At 36.2% G+C, this 21584-nt stretch overlaps 1 protein-coding gene across 2 annotated transcripts; it reads right to left on the reverse strand.

Annotated features, from left to right (window-relative positions):
• Positions 1–179: 179 nt before the first annotated feature.
• Positions 180–21470, reverse strand: mapre2 (microtubule-associated protein, RP/EB family, member 2). 2 transcript variants are annotated; one of them, XM_065258624.1, is made up of 7 exons: positions 21337–21470; positions 11651–11778; positions 5692–5837; positions 4032–4248; positions 3767–3918; positions 1658–1816; positions 180–1559 (listed from the first exon to the last, which is right to left on the reverse strand). In XM_065258624.1, exons 2-7 carry the CDS (start codon positions 11769–11771, stop codon positions 1485–1487), a joined length of 870 nt encoding a protein of 289 aa, XP_065114696.1. In that variant the 5' UTR covers positions 11772–11778; positions 21337–21470; the 3' UTR covers positions 180–1484. The 2 variants fall into 2 exon arrangements, with proteins under 2 accessions (XP_065114696.1, XP_065114695.1); XM_065258623.1 differs by lacking the exon at positions 21337–21470 and adding an exon at positions 15215–15488.
• Between the last annotated feature and the right edge of the window lie 114 nt (positions 21471–21584).

Consider the following 21584-nt stretch of genomic DNA (forward strand, 5'->3'; position numbering starts at 1 on the left):
CCACAAAAGTATATCATAAGCAACATTAAATAAATTATATAAATAATTATAAATTGGCTAAAAATAGTACTAGTTCACTACTTGTGGATCTAAACTAGGTTAATAAATGCATTAAAGTTTGTTATATCAATGTAGACCCATTCCCTGACCATGCCAAAAAACATCAGAATCAATTCAAGTAAATTTGAAGTGAAGGGTTTATTAGGGCAAGTCTATTCATATCTCCAGAAATGTAAAACATCAAGTTAATCATACAAAAAACATTTAACAGTGTTTTTATTACTTTTTTTATTAAATATGTAAAAAGCAGGTCAAGTTATTCACAAATAAAATGCAAACATGCAACACATTTGGGGAATGCATAAGGGGAGATACCGTGAGGGTAATAAAAAGAACAACATTTGTCTATTTATAATTATTAACAGTACATATGTTTACATTCCTTTTCTCATTGTACACAATAATAAATGACATAAGCATTGACCTGTGGAGAATATTGACAGAGATCACAGAGAATATTGTTGAGCTGCTAGGACCTGTGCTTTAGTACAACATAAAAAAAACTTCAATATGCATTGTTTTCTTCAGATGATGGCTGCTTTTCTTAACTGTACATACAAAATAAATGACATAATGCAGAATACAGATTGCACAGTACAAAATTAAAACGCTGTCTAATAAACACTGTCATTGGTTTCCACCCCTGTGAAGTCGAGACACATTGAGCCAAAAAAAAATAGTAAATACATTATAATAAAACTTGAGGCTAAAATTGATATTTAAGTGACGTGTGAGTTTATATTCCTATGCATAGCACCAGTATGCATAAAACTCCAATGCTTAAAACACAAATTTAAGTCAGGCAAAACTATTTTACCATGCTAACACCATGGTTTCTACCTAAAGACCGTTTGCTACAGTTTACTCTTGTAAAATCATGACATGAGATGGGCTTTCCTTCAACCAGTGCAGCGTGTGCTAACCAGACACGACACAAAGCATGAATAGATGCGCATTTTTGTAATGTTATTTTAAACATTTTGCTTAGTTTCTGTTTAGCTCCGCCCATTGCAAGATCTCATTGGTCAAAAATCATTCACGTAACAGAACATCAAATGTGTTCTGATTAGATGTCATTGTTATGGTTTTTGTGGTATTGCATCAGATGAATTGCTCGTGTCTGGTTACAACACAGTGTAGGAAGCTTTTAGAAAAATTTTAGTGTCATTTTCTTTACTACCAAGTTGCTATATACTGTATGTAAAATAGCAACAATAACATTATATATAATAACAAATTTATATGTAATAAAAACAGTAACGAGGACAAAATATATAATTGATTATTTGGCCGATTCGTCTCAGTCCTTCATCAAGAGAGCAAATTCAAAATAAACCGTAATGAGTTGGATGAAAACGCGAAACCCAAAAGAAGTTCCCTGGCCGAGTGCGTGTGTCCGGCTATCTCGTTTGATTGACAGCTGTTCAGTATTCGTCTTGTGTGTCGTCTGGGACGTCCTCTTCTGGCGCGGGAGCCTCGTGCTCTTCCCCACTGGCCTCCTAAAAACATTGAATTGATGTTAGTTATTGATAAAGTTGTTTATTTGGATTGCACTCACACGAAAAATGGATGCACTGTATCCATGCGAAAGACTGACCTGGTCATCTGCAGAGTACAACACCTCCATGAGTCTCTCCACGAACGGCCCGTTGTCCTGACCCTGCTCCTGACACAAAAGCTCAACCTCGCGCAGCTTCCCGAAGTAAAAATCCCTCTCCTTCTCCACACCTTCCAGGGCCAGCTTTATTGTGTTGAGCTATGTAAACAACGGTGAGATAAAGAATGAGACATTTAGGAACCGACTGATAACCGCAGACAAACTTGTTAATGGATGATATACAGTACACAGTAATGCTTTGGTGAATAAGCTTTTAAAAATGTTGCCTAGGCTGACAGTCAAGGATGCCAAACAAGGCTGCCAAAAAGAGCACCATAGGTGTCCAAAACCACTGCATAGGAAGAAAGCCTATTAAAATGTTACAAATGTTAATGGCGGCTCGCAATGTGCCCAAAATGCTAAGTAAAATTAAATTAAATCAAAGCAAATTTATTTATATGGTGCTTTTTTACAATGTTACATTGATTCAAAGTGGCTTTACTTTTACAAAAACTAGGAAAAGTAATTATAAAATATTAAATTATATAACAAATGATTGCATATTAACAGAGATGGCAATAAAATCCTCTTTAACTCATTCCCCGCCAGCCATTTTTTGAAAAGTTGCCCGCCAGCCTTTTTTTTCACAAAATGCCTTCCAAAAAAATTTTCTTCTAAAAATATATAAACATAGAAATATATCAAATGAAAGAACTTTGCTTTCAAACAAACAATAAACAAACTTTCATCCTATCTATATTTTTTCTCTGCTTATAAACTCTTAAATATGGGTAATTTTCTTTAAAAATACAATGTTTTTAACAAAGAGCTAAAATAATTGCATTTTTATGAAGGGATTTTGTTAGAAATCAGATTCAGAACGATTATCAAAACATACACAATGTTTAAAATTAGTAAATAACGTTTTGGCTTCAGTTTTTTCATAAATTTGGGTAAGTTAGTGAGCCATCTAGTGGATCTTGGTATTGCAGATTAACAAAAATTCATCAGGAACAAGTTTTTATGCAAATGTTTTCTCTTAATTGAATTGATATAATTCGTCAATGGTGGGGAAAGCGTTAAATAAAGGTGAAAAAGTACAAATCCTATAATGCTTAAAAATGTCATATTTTCATAACAATGCATTCAGACAAATGTCTTTAAGGAATATTTCACCGTAAAATTAAAATGTGGTTATCATTTGCTCACCCTCAAGTTGTTAAAAACCTTCTGAACACAATTGAAGAATGTTAATGACTAAACAGATCTGGGGCACCATTCACTTCCATTGTATTATTTTCTTCTACTATGAAAGTCAATGGTGCCCCAGATGAGCTTGATTATAAACATTCTTCAGAATATCCCCATTGGTGTTTAGCAGAGCAAAGTAATTTATAAAGGTTTGTAGCATCTTCAGGATGAGTAAAGGAGAGTGTTTACTTGCACAGAATAAGCGGATAACTATCAAAAATCTGCTTATTATAGAAACCAGTTTACATGCAAATCAATAAACCGGCTATGCAGAAAATTGTGTTTACATGGGATTTGGAGATTTGTCAGGTTTTTTGCAGGCAGTGACGTCACCACCTATAGTACATATAGTCCTTCAAAGAGCCGGCATGAAATCTGTCTTAAGCTATACTGTTGTATCTCTTCTCTGTAAATGTAACATGAGCATTTATTTCTCTGCCAACTGCTTAAGTCGAGTGCAGACTTTTATGCGTTATTTTGTGCTTACATCCGGGTGTGCCGTTTATCTTTCACGCGCAGAAACAAGCGCACATTAAGAAAATTGCAAGAAAGCTGGTTAAGGTGTTTACATGCACTGCAAAATCGGGCTAATGAGCAAAAACTACTTGTGCCGATGGTTTCTTGCTTCCTCCATTTATGGGCTTTCCCCAATAAAAGAAAAAACACTTTACGTGTTTACACGACCCCACATGTTATTAGTTTATTAAGCATAATCGGCATAAGACTGCCCAAATTTTCATTTTTGGGTTAACTATCCCTTTAAATCTACAATATATGCATTTTATGTATTTATAAAAAAACTGCTGATGTGATCTATTAACAGACTAGAATAGTGTTAATTGTGTTAGAGATGTGTACCTGTTCGTTTAGTTGTGTTACTTGGGCTTCCAGCTCTTTCTCTCCTTTAGCGGGGGTCGATGTCGTCACTGGGAACTTTTTAGCAGAGGAGGGTCGAGATGTGGAGGTGGAGGTGGAGGATTTAGGGGTTGAAGTGGTTGATCTAGTGGCTCCTGCATACAAATGGGTTTCGAGTTAATGCATGTCTCGGTTAGTATTACAGTCAAACCTATAATGATGATGGATATTTAGTAGACTGAAAGATTATAAATGGTTAAATTCCCACCTGCAGTGGGGGAACTGGCGGCGTGGAGGGATTTTTTCGGCAGGTTGAAGATCTGCTCTCCGGGATCTGGAGGAGGAATTGCATCCTGACCCTGTCTGGCCTGGACTGGGTCGTATTCCTTCCCGTCATAGTTGGCATCAAAGAACTTCTTGAACCACTGAATGAAGTCCAGGTTGTCCTGAAATCGCCCCTTGACTAGTTTCTCAACAGGGATGATCTAAGATGAAATAGGAAGCAAATGTAAAAAAGAGTAAATTACATTATACACAACTACTACACTATGATAAAGCTGTGTTGTGGGGTAAAATATCTTTCTAGGTTAATTTAAACCAGTGCTTGGGTTTTTCTACGTTTTACCCAAGGGGCAACCCTCCGATCTCTCTCGTCAAACCAACACGAAAGTGATATAAAATGCAATTCATCGACTGGCCACTAGAGGCTGATAGACACATAGACCCCCATGTTAAAATGTCCACAAAAAAATGTGTTTGGGTCAATGACGTGACTTTAATTATTTATTTTGTGTCCGTATGGATAAATTAAATGTAAAAATTTCAAAATAAATGTGCAGATTACTTGCGCATATATATATATATATATATATATATATATATATATATATTATTTTATTTTTTTCTGAGGACCAACTCTAAAATTTCTGGTTTTATTTAATTTTGAAAGAATACTTGGGGGATAATTGCAAAAATGTCAATGTGTTGTAACCGGTCTGTGTCAATTGGTGTAACTAGTATATTTTTTAAATGAAAATATAAATATATTCATAAAAAAGGTAGAATAAAATATAATCATCTAGTTTAGTGTAATATCATTTTTTTACATATATTTTCACATAATTTGTCAAAAAAATTGTTAGAAAACAGAGCAGAACAAATATGTCAGGACAAATATTACAACAACGCATTCAAATTTACATTTAGAAATAACGCATAAAATGATATTACATTTTTTTTATGATTACGCTTGCATGCCATCAAGGTGGATAAAATATTTAATATTTCTCATTCTTTGGCGCAACTGGCGGTTACACCATTTGACATTTTCATGTCCATTCAGTCTTAACTTTCATAAAAATGGTGAAAATTAACATAAATACACTATGTGCATTGAAATATACCTGATGCACGCTTTTAAATTAATATCTCTAAGAAATTCTCATCTTGCTAAACCATTTACTGCCTGGTACAAAATTAGTTTTTGGTCTATATAGCTAATTCTGCCCTTTTTGTAACATGTTTTAAATTATATTAAGTTCTGCATAATTAAGGGCGTGGCCACTTGAGTGACAGGTGAACTGCAGCTGCTGTCACTACCGATGATCTAAGCGGGGTGTGGTTATAGCAACCATGCACCTCACCTCCACCCACGTCCCACCTCTTTTGCTCATTTTCGGTTATCCGTGATTGATTCGCAGTGACGCGCTGCCAACATGCAGACGACATCTTCAAAAAAGCTTTTTACAAACCTATGGGTGACGTCATGGACACTACGTCCATATTTTTACAGTCTATGTTTTTACCCCACCACAAGAAAATTATACAGAATGTTGAGTGTTTCCCATGCACTTTTTTACTATCGATCAAACAAACTATCAATACGTTGTAAGAAAAGAACAGCAAAAACAGCATCACATGTGTCACACCTTGTCGACGTTCATCCTCTTGAAGGAGGCCTGCAGGAGTTTGAAGTTGTGGATGTATTCGTGCTCCAGTTTGGCCTGAAACTTCACTTTCTTAAGACTGATGCAGCCAGGAAACAGCATGTCCATAAACTGACAGTACGCCGCTCCTGTGAAGAGATGCAGAAATCCTCTGGATATTACTGAAGCATTACAACATCGCGTGCTGACTCTCAGTAACATCCGCATCACTTTCAGTCAGATCTAGTTTCAGTATCAGGGTCATCCGAGTGCGGGCCAGATGTATTAAAAGAAATAAAACAGAGGGAGATTTATCTAATTTCAAGGCATGGCACTTCTACATTACATGACCAGAAATCAATGCGTCTTAAAGTAAAACTGGACATGATCCAGGATATATTCAGTGTCTGGAGATCTTTAAATACCGCTGGCTTGACATTAGCTTACACAGAGATAAAATAAGGTCTTGATTGTGATGTCGTAATTTTCAACATTTTTGAGCAAGGAAGTCCCATGACTTTTGAGGTATACATTTGCTTAACAGATACAAATCCTGGACACTGATATACTCTCAGAAAGAAAAGTCCAAAAGTTGTCATTTCGAAAAGTACACTTTGTACCTAAAGGGTGCATATGAGTACATCAATGGTACATATCTGTACTTAAATGATACATAGTGGGACCTTATTAAAGGGTACTGTCCCTTTAAAAATCAAAGTTTGAAATCAAACACCACATTTCATCATTCACCTGAATTTGATAGACAGGGTCATAAATATTCTTATACAGCAGACTTAAACTTAATATGTATGATTATCATTTGTTTTGCTGATTTGAGTAATTATTCGTCTTTTTCATCAGAAATCCTTTCTTTAAAATCCCATCAGTAAAATCAGTTTGTAACTTGATTGTCTGAATGAATTACAAAAACTTTTATTGATTGAATAACAAAAGATTAAATAAAGAGTGTGAATGGCACTTCATCAAGAATAAATTGACTAAGGGGGTGTGCACATCAAGGCGTTTACGGCAAAAGCAATCGCATGTTTTAAATTGTTTACAATGAAAGCGCCACGCTTAAAAAAAAAAAAAATTGGCGGGTTTTTCGTGTTTACACTGCAAAAATGATTATCAAGAAAAAAAATTCTTAGTATTTTTGTCTTGTTTTCAGTAAAAATATCTAAACATTCTTAAATTAAGATGCTTTTTCTTGATGCGCAAAACAACCCAAGAAAATAAGTCTAGTTTTTAGACCAATATCAAATTTAAGTGATTTTGTGCATAAAACAAGCAAAAAATCTGCCAATAGGGTAAGGAAATAAATCTTGAAAATGTTTCTTAAACACAAAATTCAAGAAAAATTAGCTTACTCCATTGGCAGATTTTTTGCTTGTTTTATGCACAAAATCACTTAAATTTGATATTTTGGTCTAAAAACTAGACTTATTTTCTTGGGTCGTTTTGCTCATCAAGAAAAAGCATATTAATTTAAGAATTTTTAGATATTTTTACTGAAAACAAGACAAAAATACTAAGAATTTTTTTTGCAGTGTAGCACCTGAGAGTTGAAACATTTTTTTATTTTTGTGTGAATCACTCAGCTCGTCAAATTAATGTCACTTCTTACTCTGACGTCCAATCACAGTGGAGGAGGGGCGGGACAAATATTACAACGACTGATAAACATAGAAGTATCATTGCATCCAAAGCGCTCGACTGGAAAAACCTGGCAAGCAATATTAAATATAGCAGTTAAAGGGATACTTCACCGATTTAGCATTCAGCTTTGTATCTGTAGAAACCCGGCAGTATTACTGAATGACCATGTTTCCCTCCATCATTTCACCCTGAGAGGAGAGATATCTGCATTTTGGTTCTGCAAAAAAGTCCTCCGATGATGCAAAAATCGTCATATTACATCATCGGAGGACTTTTTTGCAGAACCAAAATGCAGATATCTCTCCTCTCAGGGGGAAATGAGGGAGGGAAACATGGTCATTCAGTAATACTGCCGGGTTTCTACAGATACAAAGCTGAATGCTAAATCGGTGAAGTATCCCTTTAATACTGTCAGTAATAATAAATGTAGCAGTAGTTTAAATAAAGTGCCCCTGATCTTATTTATAAATTAAATATTTTTAGTCATTAAAACTACACGCATAATAATAACAACAACAATGACATAATTTCTCAAAAATAGTTTTAGATGAAGCATAAAATCTCTAATGTGCCATTACTGTGCACTGGGGCAATACCCTCTCAAAAAAAAAGAGTTCATATTTCTACCTCAGAGGTACATATTAATACCAAATGTATACATTTCGGCACCTAATAATATACATATTAGGATCTTTTTAAAGGGTACTGTCTCAGTGATTGCAGGGGTATTTTTGACAACAGTGTGCTGTAAGCAATACAGGGAATTCTTACCACAATTCACGTTTAAAGCCTTTTGAAACTAAATTATTACAGCCAAAACACCTTAGGTTATGCATTAAATTTAGTAACGTTATTAAATGTATACACTGTAAAAAATGCAGTATTTTTTTCAAATCAACACATTTTTGTTACTTCAAAGGAACACGCCGATTTTTTGGGACTTTAGCTTATTCACCGTATCCCCCAGAGTTAGGTAAGTCAATACATACGCTTTTCATATCCGTGCGTCCCGTAACTCTGTATGACGTACCCACTGCTAGCCTAGTTTAGCACAAAGACTGGAAGTGAATGGCTCCAGCTAGCATAATGCTCCCTATAAGTGACAAAATAACGCCAACATTATTCTATTTAAATGTTGTAGTTTGTATATTCACAGCGTGTTCATATAACAAGGTAATGAGAGACACAGCAGTCTTATAGTTCCAGTATGTATAGGGTTAAAACACGGCTGTGTCTCATATGACCTTGTTATTACATGCTGTGACTATACAAATCACAACATATAAATCTGAAAAAGTTTGTGTTATTTTTGTCATTTATTGGGAGCAGTATGCTAGCTGGAGCCATTTACTTTCAGTCTTTGTGCTAAGCTAAGCTAGCGGTGTGTGCACCAGACAGAGTTACAGATGAAAAAGGTATGTTATGTATGGACTTATCTAACTCTGGGGGATACGGTGAAAAAGCTATAGTCCCAAAAAGACAGCGTGTTCTTTTAATTTAGCAACAATTTCAAAAAAAATGTATAGGTCATGTCAACTTATCACAGGTCCAAACTTAAAATAGTAGGTTAAATTGATTTGCAAAACCAAGTTGTTCTAACTTCATGCTGCATTTTTTTATAGTGTGATACCTGGGGTATGTAGTTTTCATTTGCATGTATTCAATTAGCAGACGCTTTTATCTAAAGTGACTTACAAATGAGGAGGAATTTAAAACTATTACTAATAAGCACAACATACAAGAGAGAGGAGAGAATGAAAGATTTAAAGAAAATATATTTATATTAAATATATTGTTAATAAAACTGTATATAAACCTGTATTCATTTCTTTGTTCTGATGATCAAAGGAAGATATTTTTAAGAATTGTTTTTAACCAAACCAATCAGAAGCTCCATTGACTTCCATTGTATTCTTTTTTCTACTATGGCAGTCAATGGGGCTTCTGATTGGTTCATACAGGTATGTAACAATATGAGAGTGGGTAAATGATAGAATTTTAATGTTTGGGTGAACTATCTCTTTAACCCTTATGTGTTGTTGGGGCCATTTTTGGCCATTTTTGCAAATTTTTTGTCTTAATTTGGCCACAACTTTCTCTGTGTTTCAGCAAATGGAATGATTTTTGGTGACAAATCTTATATTTACACATATTTTAAGAAAATGCTTTGACATTTTTCAAAAACTTAACAATATACCGTGGGCAAATTTACTACCCTTACGTGTTGTTAGCGGCCAAAAAAGGCCACTAAATTAAACTGCTGTAAAAATTTATCGGATGAAATTTTTTTCACATTTTTTTGCATAAATCTGTTAATCAACCTCAGTACTGATCAAAACTACCAAATGTTTGCAAAAATTCCGTGATTTTAACTCTTTCATTGCCAAGTTTATAAGTAGTGTCACTGATTTGGGGAAAAAAAACACACAAAATGACAGATTTTCAATATAAAACGTGACTGTGGACTGGATTTTCTTTTACCTTTTTTACAGTCTTGGGCATGCCAAAGATTGGTAAAAACATTGGCTTTGATGCATTTTTAGTTTTTGTGCAGCATCAGATTAAATTTTTTTCTCCCTCATTTATTGTTTGTGGCCATTTTTTCCCCATTGACTTCCATTATAACAACATTTTTTGATTGCTGAGCCATGACACCTTATTACCATGCATTCTTGATTCTTTGTGCCTTTTCCTTTTGCAAAGAGGTAAAATTTGTCATTTTTACTGTTGATCACCATGTGGCACCATTAACCCTTTAGTAGCCTGTGCAAAAAAACAGAGCATAAATTCTGGTCTGTACATTGAGTTATATGGACTATAAAACCATTGTGTGTGTACGAGTGTGTGTGTGTACGAGTGTGTGTGTGTACGAGTGTGTGTGTGTACGAGTGTGTGTGTGTGTGTGTGTGTGTGTGTGTGTGTGTGTGTGTGTGTGTGTGTGTGTGTAGGGTTAGTGTTAGTATTGAGGAGAGAGCACCTCCCTCGCGCACCAGTTAGTGCTGCACTGGTGAGAGGGATTTAGTCTCCTGTAGCTGTCCCTCTAGACACAAATCCACAGACACCAGCAGGCACCAGCAGCTCAGGAGTGAAGAGGGGAACATGCAAGTGGTGTACAGAACCAAAAATAGAACAGTCAGCATTTGTATCCGTTGTGGTAGACACACTTGCAGAGAGCACCAAGTAATATGCTGCAAGTCCTGCTAAAAAGACTGAACACACACACGTACACATATACACACCAAAAAATGAGTTTGATTGTTTAGTTCTCCATCCATCCTCTACTCTTGCTTCATTGTTCAGTTTATTTGAAGTTGTTTTTGCATTTTGGTTCATAATAAATGTTGTTAATAAATCTGACGAAGAGAAGATTTTTTACAGATTTTTCCACACAGACGCACACACATGCAAGCACGCACGCACGCACGCACAAACATACACACACACACACACACACACACACACACACACACACACACTCTCACTCTCTCTCTCTCTCTCTCTCTCTCTCTCTCTCTCTCTCTCTCTCTCTCTCTCTCTCTCTCTCTCTCTCTCTCTCTAATATGCTGTTATAGTCCATATAACTCAATGTACAATCCAGAATTCAAGCTCTTTTTTTTGCACAGGCTACTAAAGGGTTAATTGTGCCACATGGTGATCAACAGTAAAAATGACAAATTTTACCTCTTTGCAAAAACTAAAACCACAAAGAATCAAAAATGCATGGTAATAAGGTGTCATGGCTCTGCAATCAAAAAATGTTGTTATAATGGAAGTCAATGGGGAAAAAATGGCCACAAACAATAAATGAGGGAGAAAAAAATTTAATCTGATGCTGCACAAAAACTAAAAATGCATCAAAGCCAATGTTTTTACCAATTTTTGGCATGCCCAAGACTGTGAAAAGGGTGAAAAAAAATTCAGTCCACAATCACTTTTTATATTGAAAATCAGTGATTTTGTGTTTTTTTTTTTCTCAAATCAGTGGCATCACTTATGAGCTTGGCAATTAAAGAGTTAAAATCATGAAATTTTTGGAAACATTTGGTAGTTTTGATCAGTTCTGAGGTTGATTAACAGATTTATGCAAAAAAATTTGAAAAAAATATTAATCTGATACATTTTTACAGCCGTTTAATTTAGTGGCCTTTTTTGGCCGCTAACAACACGAAAGGGTAGTGAATTGGAACAAGGCACAAGGGTTAAATGATGAAACACAGGGATGCTAACACAACGCCCCAGTGTAAATCCAATGGGATTAGTGATCTCACGAGTGTTAGCTGTGGTTTATTTTGGACGTTCTTACCTGACGAGAGCTGCTCTACTTTAGTGTAGTTCAGCGAGAGCAGATCATTCACCCATGCAGTGATGTCATGCCTGCTCATAGTCTCCTGAGTGATTGAGGTAGAATACACATTGACCGCCATCCCCCAGCTGCAGACACAGATATCATCATCATCATCATTATCATCATCATCATCACAGACAGATGCAGACAAGAGATGAACAAAATCAAGTTTGCATTTTAATGGTTAGATCAGATTTTTTGCGATCGCAGATTATCACCACACTGTCATTTAGACTGCATTGGCATTGAAAATATGTAAACACATTTGCAACACATCCATAATCCTGAAGGCATGTTTAGAAAGCAGCCTCAAATTGGAACCAAAGTGATGGTTAGAAACAAAATTGTTGAAGATTGTTTGAACAACTGGTCTCGTATATACAAACCAACTGACCGAGACTGACGTATCTCACATCTGTTACTGGAGTTTATTTAACATCCGATGAACTTTTCCATTTATATAGTATTGCTAATCCCTTTGTCAACTAGATTATTATAAAGGTATGTATTTGGCGTACACGATATTGGTGTGAAAGTGACATCGCTGTATTGTGTTTCTTGCAATATGAAAAAGATTTGCCTTGCATTTCTTGTAAAGCTTTGGCAACTTGAAGAAATTAGTTGTCTGATGGTATTTCACACCTCTTTTCAAGCTACTAGATTGTGTTATTAAAACCAGTGTTGTAATCGAGTACAGAGATCAAGTGTCGAGTCCAGAGATCAAGTGTCAAGTCCGAGTCAAGAGCGAGTCCACATCCAGGGTAGCGTTGGACTTAAATACAACACAAAAAAAAAAAACGTATTAATGAAATACGCTTTGAAACTGTATTAATTGTTACCACTAGGGATGCTAAACAATTAATCACGATTAATCGTTAGCAGAATAAAAGTTTTTGTTTACATCAGATATGTGTGTAAACTGTGTATAATAAATATGTATATATATAAATATGAACACATTCATGTATAATTTTAAGAAAAAAAAATTATATATTAAGTATTTATATTATTTATATATAATATAAATTATACATAAATATACAAATGTATATACACATGTAAACATTTCTAAAACATATACATGCATGCGTGTACATTTATTTATACAAAGTTATTATACACAGTTCACACACACATATGATCTAAACAAAAACTTTTATTCTGCTAACGATTAATCGCGATTAATTGTTTAGCATCCCTAGTTACCACCATGTGATATTATTGAAACTGTCATTTTTCCCTGTCGTTTAAAATCATTCTGGATTAAACGCATCCTAAATTGTTTTCCTTTTGGGAAAAAACGCTCTGCATGTTCTGTTATGTGACTATTGCAAATGTGCACATTGAAAAGTCAATGCTGAAATTATATATCGTGCCACCCTGTATACAGTGTTAAATATAATTTATGATATCTATACAGAACAATAAAAACAATCACTTGCCATCTGAAATAACTCGGAAACAATGAAGTAAAAAATGATAAAAACTGTGAGAAAAGTCTAAAAGGTCTTCCGTGTCCTCAATATAAACCATGTTTATGTCCTTGCAAATCTGTTCATCAATGTGAAAGATTTTAAACACAAATTAAGCACAAAATATTAGGGATGCACCGAATATTCGGCCACCGAAAATTTTCGTCCGAAAGACTTTTATCACCGAAACAAAAAGGCTGAAACGTTATGATGACGCAAACATAAAAAGCAACCTGCACGTGCTTGTCTGATGCAACATGTCTGCGTTGTTCCCTAGCTCCCAAGATCGTGAATCAGTAAGGATCGGCTCATATGCGATTTGAAGATTAATACATGATTATCAGACATGATCACCCCTTCTAAAATCAGAACTCCTCTGTGTCTCAAAATGTAGTCCATTAAAATACTTTTGTCGAATAGAGCAAAGAAAAACAACCTAATGTTTTAATGTGGAGCGACTGTTTATTCTGCGCCGTTTGGGATTCACCCTCCGTCTGTGTGCGCGTGCGTTTAAGTGCACTCAGTAGCGCATACACGGAGAGACGCGTTTCAAAAAGCAAGCGAACATAAAATCTTTCTGTTCTTGACAGGGCGCATACAAACAAAATGATCTTCACAGTATTCTTTTTCTAATAAAAACATTTGTTTATGTCTTAAGTGTATGTATAGATTACAGTCAGAAACCATTCACAAACTTTCAAGGATTTCAAGGACCCGTGGGAACCCTGCATAGTCATAAATGCAATGGTACTAATAATTGCCATAATTTATTTCGGTGGTTTGGTTTCCTCTTTTTTTATTTCAATTTTCATTTCGATGCATCCCTACAAAATATAGTTTCACACTTGGTAGTGGACTAAAGTAAATAATCCCAACAACATAACAGAAATGTTTTCCCCATTTTTACCATTCAATCACAAGACAAATATTTTTACAACGAGTTAACAACACTAAATTATGCATGTTAACACTTCAAGGGGCGGTTTCCTAGAAAGGGCTTATCCTAGACCCAGACTAAAATGCATGTTTCAGCTTCCTTAATTTAAAAACTTCTTGCTTTCCCATTGTTTTGTCTCAAGATGCACAGCGGTAATGGTTTTTCTTTTTTGTAAAGTATGTTTGTAAAAACTACCCAAATGTCCCAATTTAACTAAGGCCTAGTCCTGGTTTAGCCTAAACCTTGTCCGGGAAACCACCCCCAAAGATTATAAAAATATAAAAGAATATAAAAATAATTTTTCCCATGATTTCTCAGTGCAGTACATTTATCATCACCCAACAATGAACTGAACCTCCCACATATACAAGATTTATTGAAAAACACTGTGTTTATGTATAAATCAAACTATTTAATAAACCCAAGCACACTTGTGTGTATTTCCAGACAGTATATCTGCTGTTCTTAAAGAGCAGACATTCATCTAAATTTAGCAGGAAAGATAAACAGTTTAGTCGAATGAATGAGGAGGGGGGATCAGGAGAGCCCATTTGGTGTCAACAAAAGCAATACGCATCAAAACCAACCCATAACAAGTTTATAAACCACCAACTCACGTGCGATTACCTTTAATGCGTGCGTAAATAAGTCAACTAAAACCGAGTACATCATGCGTGTCAAAATACAAAACCCGAGCCCGTTATTTGATGCCAACAAGCAATGAATTACATGCGCAACGGCCGAACACAGGCCATGTACTGTCAAACCCACCAAACGCGTCCTGTCAGCGTATATCGTAATATAAATTCGCCCTAAATCACATGCATAATGTTTTCAAATCCCCAAAAGTAAGAATGCATTCGCTTAAAGCCGATTTAAATGCGTTTTAATGACTGCACCACCGGGAAACGCCATAGCTGGCTCAGGAAGAGCCCCGCTATTGCGCGGCACAACGCAGCCATAATGGGAGAACGGGGCTCCGAGTGCATTGGTAATGCATGGATGAAATGGAAAGATTTGTATATTTTCACGTAAATGCATTGAATGGACCTCGGTTAAAGCAGGGGGGTTCTTTGTAAAGCCTCCCGGCGGATGGTAATGGCAGTGGTTTACCTGTAGGCGCGCTCGCCGCGTACTGTGTTCTTCCTATAGGGAATGATGTTGGTCCCGTTGTCCGCAATGATGTCGTTGTTGTTTTCGCCATTGGGGGACAGAGCTTGGGTCGGACCGGGCATTTGGCTCTGTGAAATACACGAACGGACGAGGAAAGGGACGTCGGGGGTTTTTCTCCCTGCCTTCTGCTTGTTCTCTGTAAATCCCGGGTGTGTGCGTGCATGTAACTGTACGTAAGGGTGCGTGTATGTGTGTGTGTGTGTGTGTGTGTGTGTGTCTTCCTGTCGTCTGATTCACTGAACTACAGTCATGTGACTATGGGAGGGGTGCTTTCGGTTCGAGCCTGGGTGAGAGGAGGGAACTTTTTTGGCTTCTATCTATGCACATCATGCATTTATATGTGCATATCATTTTGCATTGTATAAATAAGGGGTAAAACTTGCAATATGTTTGTATTTGTTAACATTAGTAAATGCATTAACTAACATTTAAAATTGATTGCATTTGATGTTTATGACTAACTGCAGCTATTAAGTATTTACCACCGCACATAAGTGGTCATTAACCCAAGATACTGTAGTAAGAGCATTGCATTGCTCCATTGAGCGCAGACCGTAAAAATTTAGCGACTACATAGGCACAAAAAAACCCTTTGTAATAAGCAATATGCATTTAGGCGTATGTATTATTGATGTATGAAACTAGATGTTAGTGGTGAGGGGTTCTATATTATTTACTGGCCAAATATTGCATGGAAATGATAGATATTACTAAAAAAAAACCTTCCCAATACATCTACTGCTCAACATATTAAAGGGATAGTTCCCCTAAAAGGAAACTTCTGTCATAATTTACTCAGAAGTTTAGTTGTTACAAACCTGTTTAAATTTCTTTGTTCTGCTAAACACAAATGAAGATATTTTGAAAAAATGTCCATAGTCAAGCAGATCAGGGGCATCACTGACTTCCATAGTAAAAAAAAAGTATAATACTATGGAAGTCAATGGTGCACCAGATCTGTTATACGGTCTGCATGTGGTCACAAAAATGTAACGTTGTACATGTATTTAAGCACCGTAGTTTTAAAACAAGTTATTTTAAGCCATTGGGACACAAACAACAGTGCTATAGACGGTTTCTTCGGACGCACGTGCGGTGACGTGATTACGCGTCTGGTCGGAACTTTACTTCCGGTTCCTGTTTGTTTAATGGTCTGACAAGTTGCTAAACTGAACTCTTTACAAATACCTATAATGTTTTGGTTTCCTAGGTAATCTACGTGTTGTTTATTTTGCTTGTTATATAAATAAACTACTTTAAAAGGACTTTGTTGTTATTTATTCTTAGCGGAGTTTACCGGAAGTTACGTGTTTTCCACGAAAGCCGCTTTTTGTGTTGTTACTGCTGAAACCGTCTATATGCGCGCATGTTTCTGTGTGAGAAGAGCGCGCACAAGTCACGCATCCGCTGCTCATCGAGCTTGTGAACTTTTTGCCACTTTATTGGCCTTAAATATACACATGCGTCGAAATTCCCGTCATTGCAAGTATCCTCATAAACACGACCATTAAAGTAAACAGCTGAAAAAGATAACGCATGTGTAACAGTATATTGGATCCAGACTTTGGTTACATAATTTTACTCCTGTGACTCTTGATAATCAAACAGCATTGAGAGAAAATTACACACTGCTCTTGTCTTGACTAAAACATATACATATACACACACACATTATTATTTATTATCCTTATGTCATCACTGACTGTTTATCTTTAGTGAGCTTGAGTTTTGTTTGTTTTGTCTTCTTTTTTATGCTTGTATAAGTTTTTTATGAAAACCACTGCGGTGACATGTTCATTTATTTTAAGATAAGTTATTTTGATCATATGGAACCAGTTTATATAATTGAATTACGTAAATCAAACATTTTTATTTTTTCCGATACTGTATGATTGGTTAGTTAATATGTACTTAAAGGTTATTGCCATTACCAAAAAGACCAATATCAAGAGTGCAAGGTTCCCAATGGTGAAAATACAAATGAAATGTTAAAACATTTTACATCAAATATACAACAAATTTTAAAACATTAAGAGGCGTTTTTTTCAGACAGGGTTTAGATCAGGGGTCTCCAACCTTTTTTGCAAGCAATGGCTAGCACAATGGATAAAACTATCTACAAGGGCTACTTTTTGATATAGTCTACATAAAACCTTTTGTTGTACTTGTTGATTTTATTTTATTTTACTTATGTTTTAGTATTGTTTAAATGTTAACATATATAAAAGAAGTATGTAATAAATAAACAATACATGTAAAACAAATATTACAATTGAGACTATTAATAGAATGTGCTTTGGCGGGCACCTCACAGACTCTGCTGGCAACTTGTTAGAGACCACTGGTTTAGATTAATCCAGGACTACCCTTAGTTATATTAGGACATTAAGTTGTTTTTTACAAACACACACTCTAAGAAAGCATTTTGTGTTGTGCTTTTAACACGTTATGTGTAATTTTAATGTGTCATTTTGTTTAAATAAAACACAAGTTGTGTTAAAAGTAACACAAAATGTGTTGTGTGTACTCTGGGACAATGCAGTGGGTTGTCCCTAAACTAACACTGATGTGTTGTTTTTAACACATCTGTTCTAAGAGTGCACCTTACAGAAAACTTACTGCTGTGTTCTTGTGACAAAACAGTGGCACTGATGTATTTTAAGAAATTTTACTGCAAGACGTTTTCAGTTCAAACAATTTAGACATGCATTTTAGTCTGGGACTATAGGCTTAAAGGGCGATTTATAGTCGTGCGTAGGTCCTACGGCGTAGCAGCGACGGCGTAGGTTCCCGGTCGGTTTTCATTTATACTTGTGCGTCGCCGTCCGCGTCGACGTGCAAACACACGCGAAACCGCTGGTTGGCAGTAATCACGCGTGTAACCACAGTAGCAGCAGAAGTCGTCACAGAAGAAGAAGCTAAGCAAGTTAACCCACAAACGAAGAAAAAATAGCAACTTGTTGTGTATAATTTGAGAAGACCAGCAATGATGTAAGTAAATAAACAGCGACTTATGTTGCAGTTTTAGTTAAATCACTCCTCAACTTGGCTCATCTTTGTTTTCACCGTCTCAACCGGAAATACCTATGACGCAGTTTTTTTTACCTGACGGGAGGGGTTCTGGTGGACCAATCACAGAGCTTGCGGTCCGCGTAGGTCCGACGCGCTGTTAGGAATTTTGTGAGGTGCGCGTCAGGCTACGCAGAGCTACGCACAGGCTACGGATAGCCTACGCCGTAGCTACGGCGTAGCACCTACGCACGACTATAAATCGCCCTTAACCCATGTTCAGGAAATCGCCTCAAAAACTTGAGTTAAATAGCCAAACAGACATGATTATTGACTAAGCCAAAAATAATCAGCTTATCATCATACTTTTAAATATAATATATCCATCATCTACAACATTTTTGGGGTCCACAAGTCCGAGACCACTTTTTCTTTTTATAGCCTACCGGTTGCACTGGAAAATTACTTTCTTGTAGTGCTCGGCAATAATTCCATAACGATAAATTTCTTGATATACATTTCTGCGGTATAACAAAAATGACAGATCGGTAAGTGGTCGGTAATGTTTACGGCGCACCACGCATAATGCTGCGCAGGCACTTCCGGATGCCGTACGATAAAAATGTTTTGCCCATATCGCCCAGCCCTACTTTCTTGCTTAGTATATTTGTCATGTTTTAAGTACAATTATCTAAAAACTCTTAAATCAAGATGTATTTCCTTGATGAGCAAAATAACCTAAGAAAATAAGTCTAATTTTTAGACAAAAAATATAGAATTTGTGCCTAAAACAAGCAAATAAATGTGTCATTTTTTTGCTTGCTTTAGGCACAAATTCACTTAAAGGACAAGTTCGGTATTTAAGACTTAAAGCCCTGCTTTCAGATTGTTTATGGTGAAATAGAGTGGTTTTGACTGAAATTTCGACATTTGCGGCTGCCCTGAGAATTTTCGCGTGTTTGTGTTTCAGCTCAGACCTCTACAATGGGTTTAATGGTGCACTGGAACAATCCTTCCTAAAATGCATTAAACTTTCGTTTACAAAGACGTGAAACTCACCGAGTGGTCAGGGGTGTTCACTGGTATGCTCACACAAAAATCGCTCCAAAAGACGCATTCCAACAGGTTTTATCGTAGTTTTTGCCAACTCCATTGACTTGTATTAGTTGTGCTGTGAGGTACGGTATTACTCCGCGCCGGGAACTTTGTTTCTATTCTTGCAATTGGCAAAGGCGGATTAGCGCCACCACCTGGGCTGGAGTGTCTATTATTCAAGCTCTAAGCGGAAGAATGTACAGGTGTGAGGCGTTTGGAAAAATAGGTCCACAAGTTAACAACGAATGCTAAAACAGCTGTTGGAAAGCGTCTTTTGCAGCGATTTTTGTGTGAGCATACCAGTGAACACCCCTGACCACTCGGTGAGTTTCACGTCTTTGTAAACGAAAGTTTAATGCATTTTAGGAAGGATTGTTCCAGTGCACCATTAAACCCATTGTAGAGGTCTGAGCTGAAACACAAACACGCGAAAATTCTCAGGACAGCCGCAAATGTCGAAATTTCAGTCAAAACCATTCTATTTCACCATAAACAATCTGAAAACAGGGCTTTAAGTCTAAAATACCGAACTTGTCCTTTAAATTGAATATATTTTTTGTGACATATTTTCATTTTGCTCACTTAGAAAATACATCTTGATTTAAGAATGCAAGACAGCATTGTGCATGAGCTGCTTAGCCTAGTTTTACGTTGTTTTTTTTTTTTTAGGTAGATTGGTCTAATTTGAATCAAATAAGTAAGACTGATTAGCCTTAACTAGACTAGTCTAAACTTGGTGTCAGGGTGATTAAATAATTTCAGGTATCCAATTTGGTGTCCAAAGTAGTTTTATTTTTTGTCAATTAGTGTCAGTTCTGTTACTATCAAACTCTATAAGGTAAAGCAACAGTGTTGACATTGACAGTCATGTGAGTTTGTGTCTCTGTGTATGACTGCCAGTTAACACTATCAACACTGTTACTCTACCTTACAGAATTGACACAAACACCTAATTTGGACAACAGGACATCATGATTTTCAGTTATATAAAACACTACATTATATTGTTGTGATCCATGACAATGAGTACCAAATTATTCAAATAATTAAAAATATAACAATTTGAAAAAAGCTGAAAATATAATGACTCTGGACAGCAAATGTAAATGCATTTATATAATCAAGTGGCCAATGGAAATAAGCTTTTGAAAAGGCAAAACAGAACATATATGACATGAAACATATGTAAGATATTACAAATGTATGACACAGCCCATGTTAACACGTTTGTGCCCTACTTTGCACCACTCAAATCATTATTGTTCTAATATAAATGTATAATGAAAAATGGCATTAAAAGATAAAAATGCAACACTTCGACTTGTCAACTGTAGGTATGGTTAAAGTGTGTATTTGAGCAGTTAGCTATTTAACATGCTTTCACTGATTGGCTATTTGAGGTCAGATTGTTGCATTGCAATTGCACCAGTCAGTTCAATTGTCTTTTGTTGGCTTGTTTTGCCCACAATGACAAAAAAAACGGGATTAGGGAATTGTAGCCATTTAATTCTTAGTGAAAACTTGTGTAACACATGTGAACTGAATCACGAACATCAATTGTTAGGTTGCATATTCTAATATTCCTAACAGATGCATGTGTGCACAAAACAGGAAGTGGGCATTGAAAATTAATAATGTAAACTAAAAAAGAAAAATAAAGCGAAGTAAAACAGTACAAATGTGTGTCAGTGACGTTATTCATTTATTAACCAAGCCACTATAAAACATAAAATTGACAGTTTATGTCACCAGCAGTGCACTTTAATGTAATAGCAACACAGCTAACATGCTACTCTGCCTGTGTGGTTTTAAACAACTTCAGGAACAAAATATTACAAATAAATCAACAAAACCCGAAAGGGCAAAGACGGTTTAGTCATGTCAGAACAAAATCAGACCCACCCAAAAAGAAACGGCAGTCAGAGTTAAACACAGCACCTTATATAAGCTTAACTCACCCGTAAACTCAACAGTAAATCCGACCAAACCAGCTGCACGTCTCGGTTCGCACCCCACCCTCTAGCGAGCGCGCTGAAGCACCAGCACCACACGCGCATCCGCCTACGCCGCTGATTGGCGGGCACTCCTTACTACTGTCTGCTGATTGGCTGACCCATAGAACGGAGACTTTGTCCCGCCCTCTTTTTGGTGATTGGCTGATAGATGGAACGGATGTTGTCTTTTTCAGCCAATGGGAAAGCAATGC

The sequence above is a fragment of the Paramisgurnus dabryanus genome, chromosome 22 (genome assembly GCF_030506205.2).
Source record: "Paramisgurnus dabryanus chromosome 22, PD_genome_1.1, whole genome shotgun sequence".
In the NCBI taxonomy this organism is placed as follows: Eukaryota; Metazoa; Chordata; class Actinopteri; order Cypriniformes; family Cobitidae; genus Paramisgurnus; species Paramisgurnus dabryanus.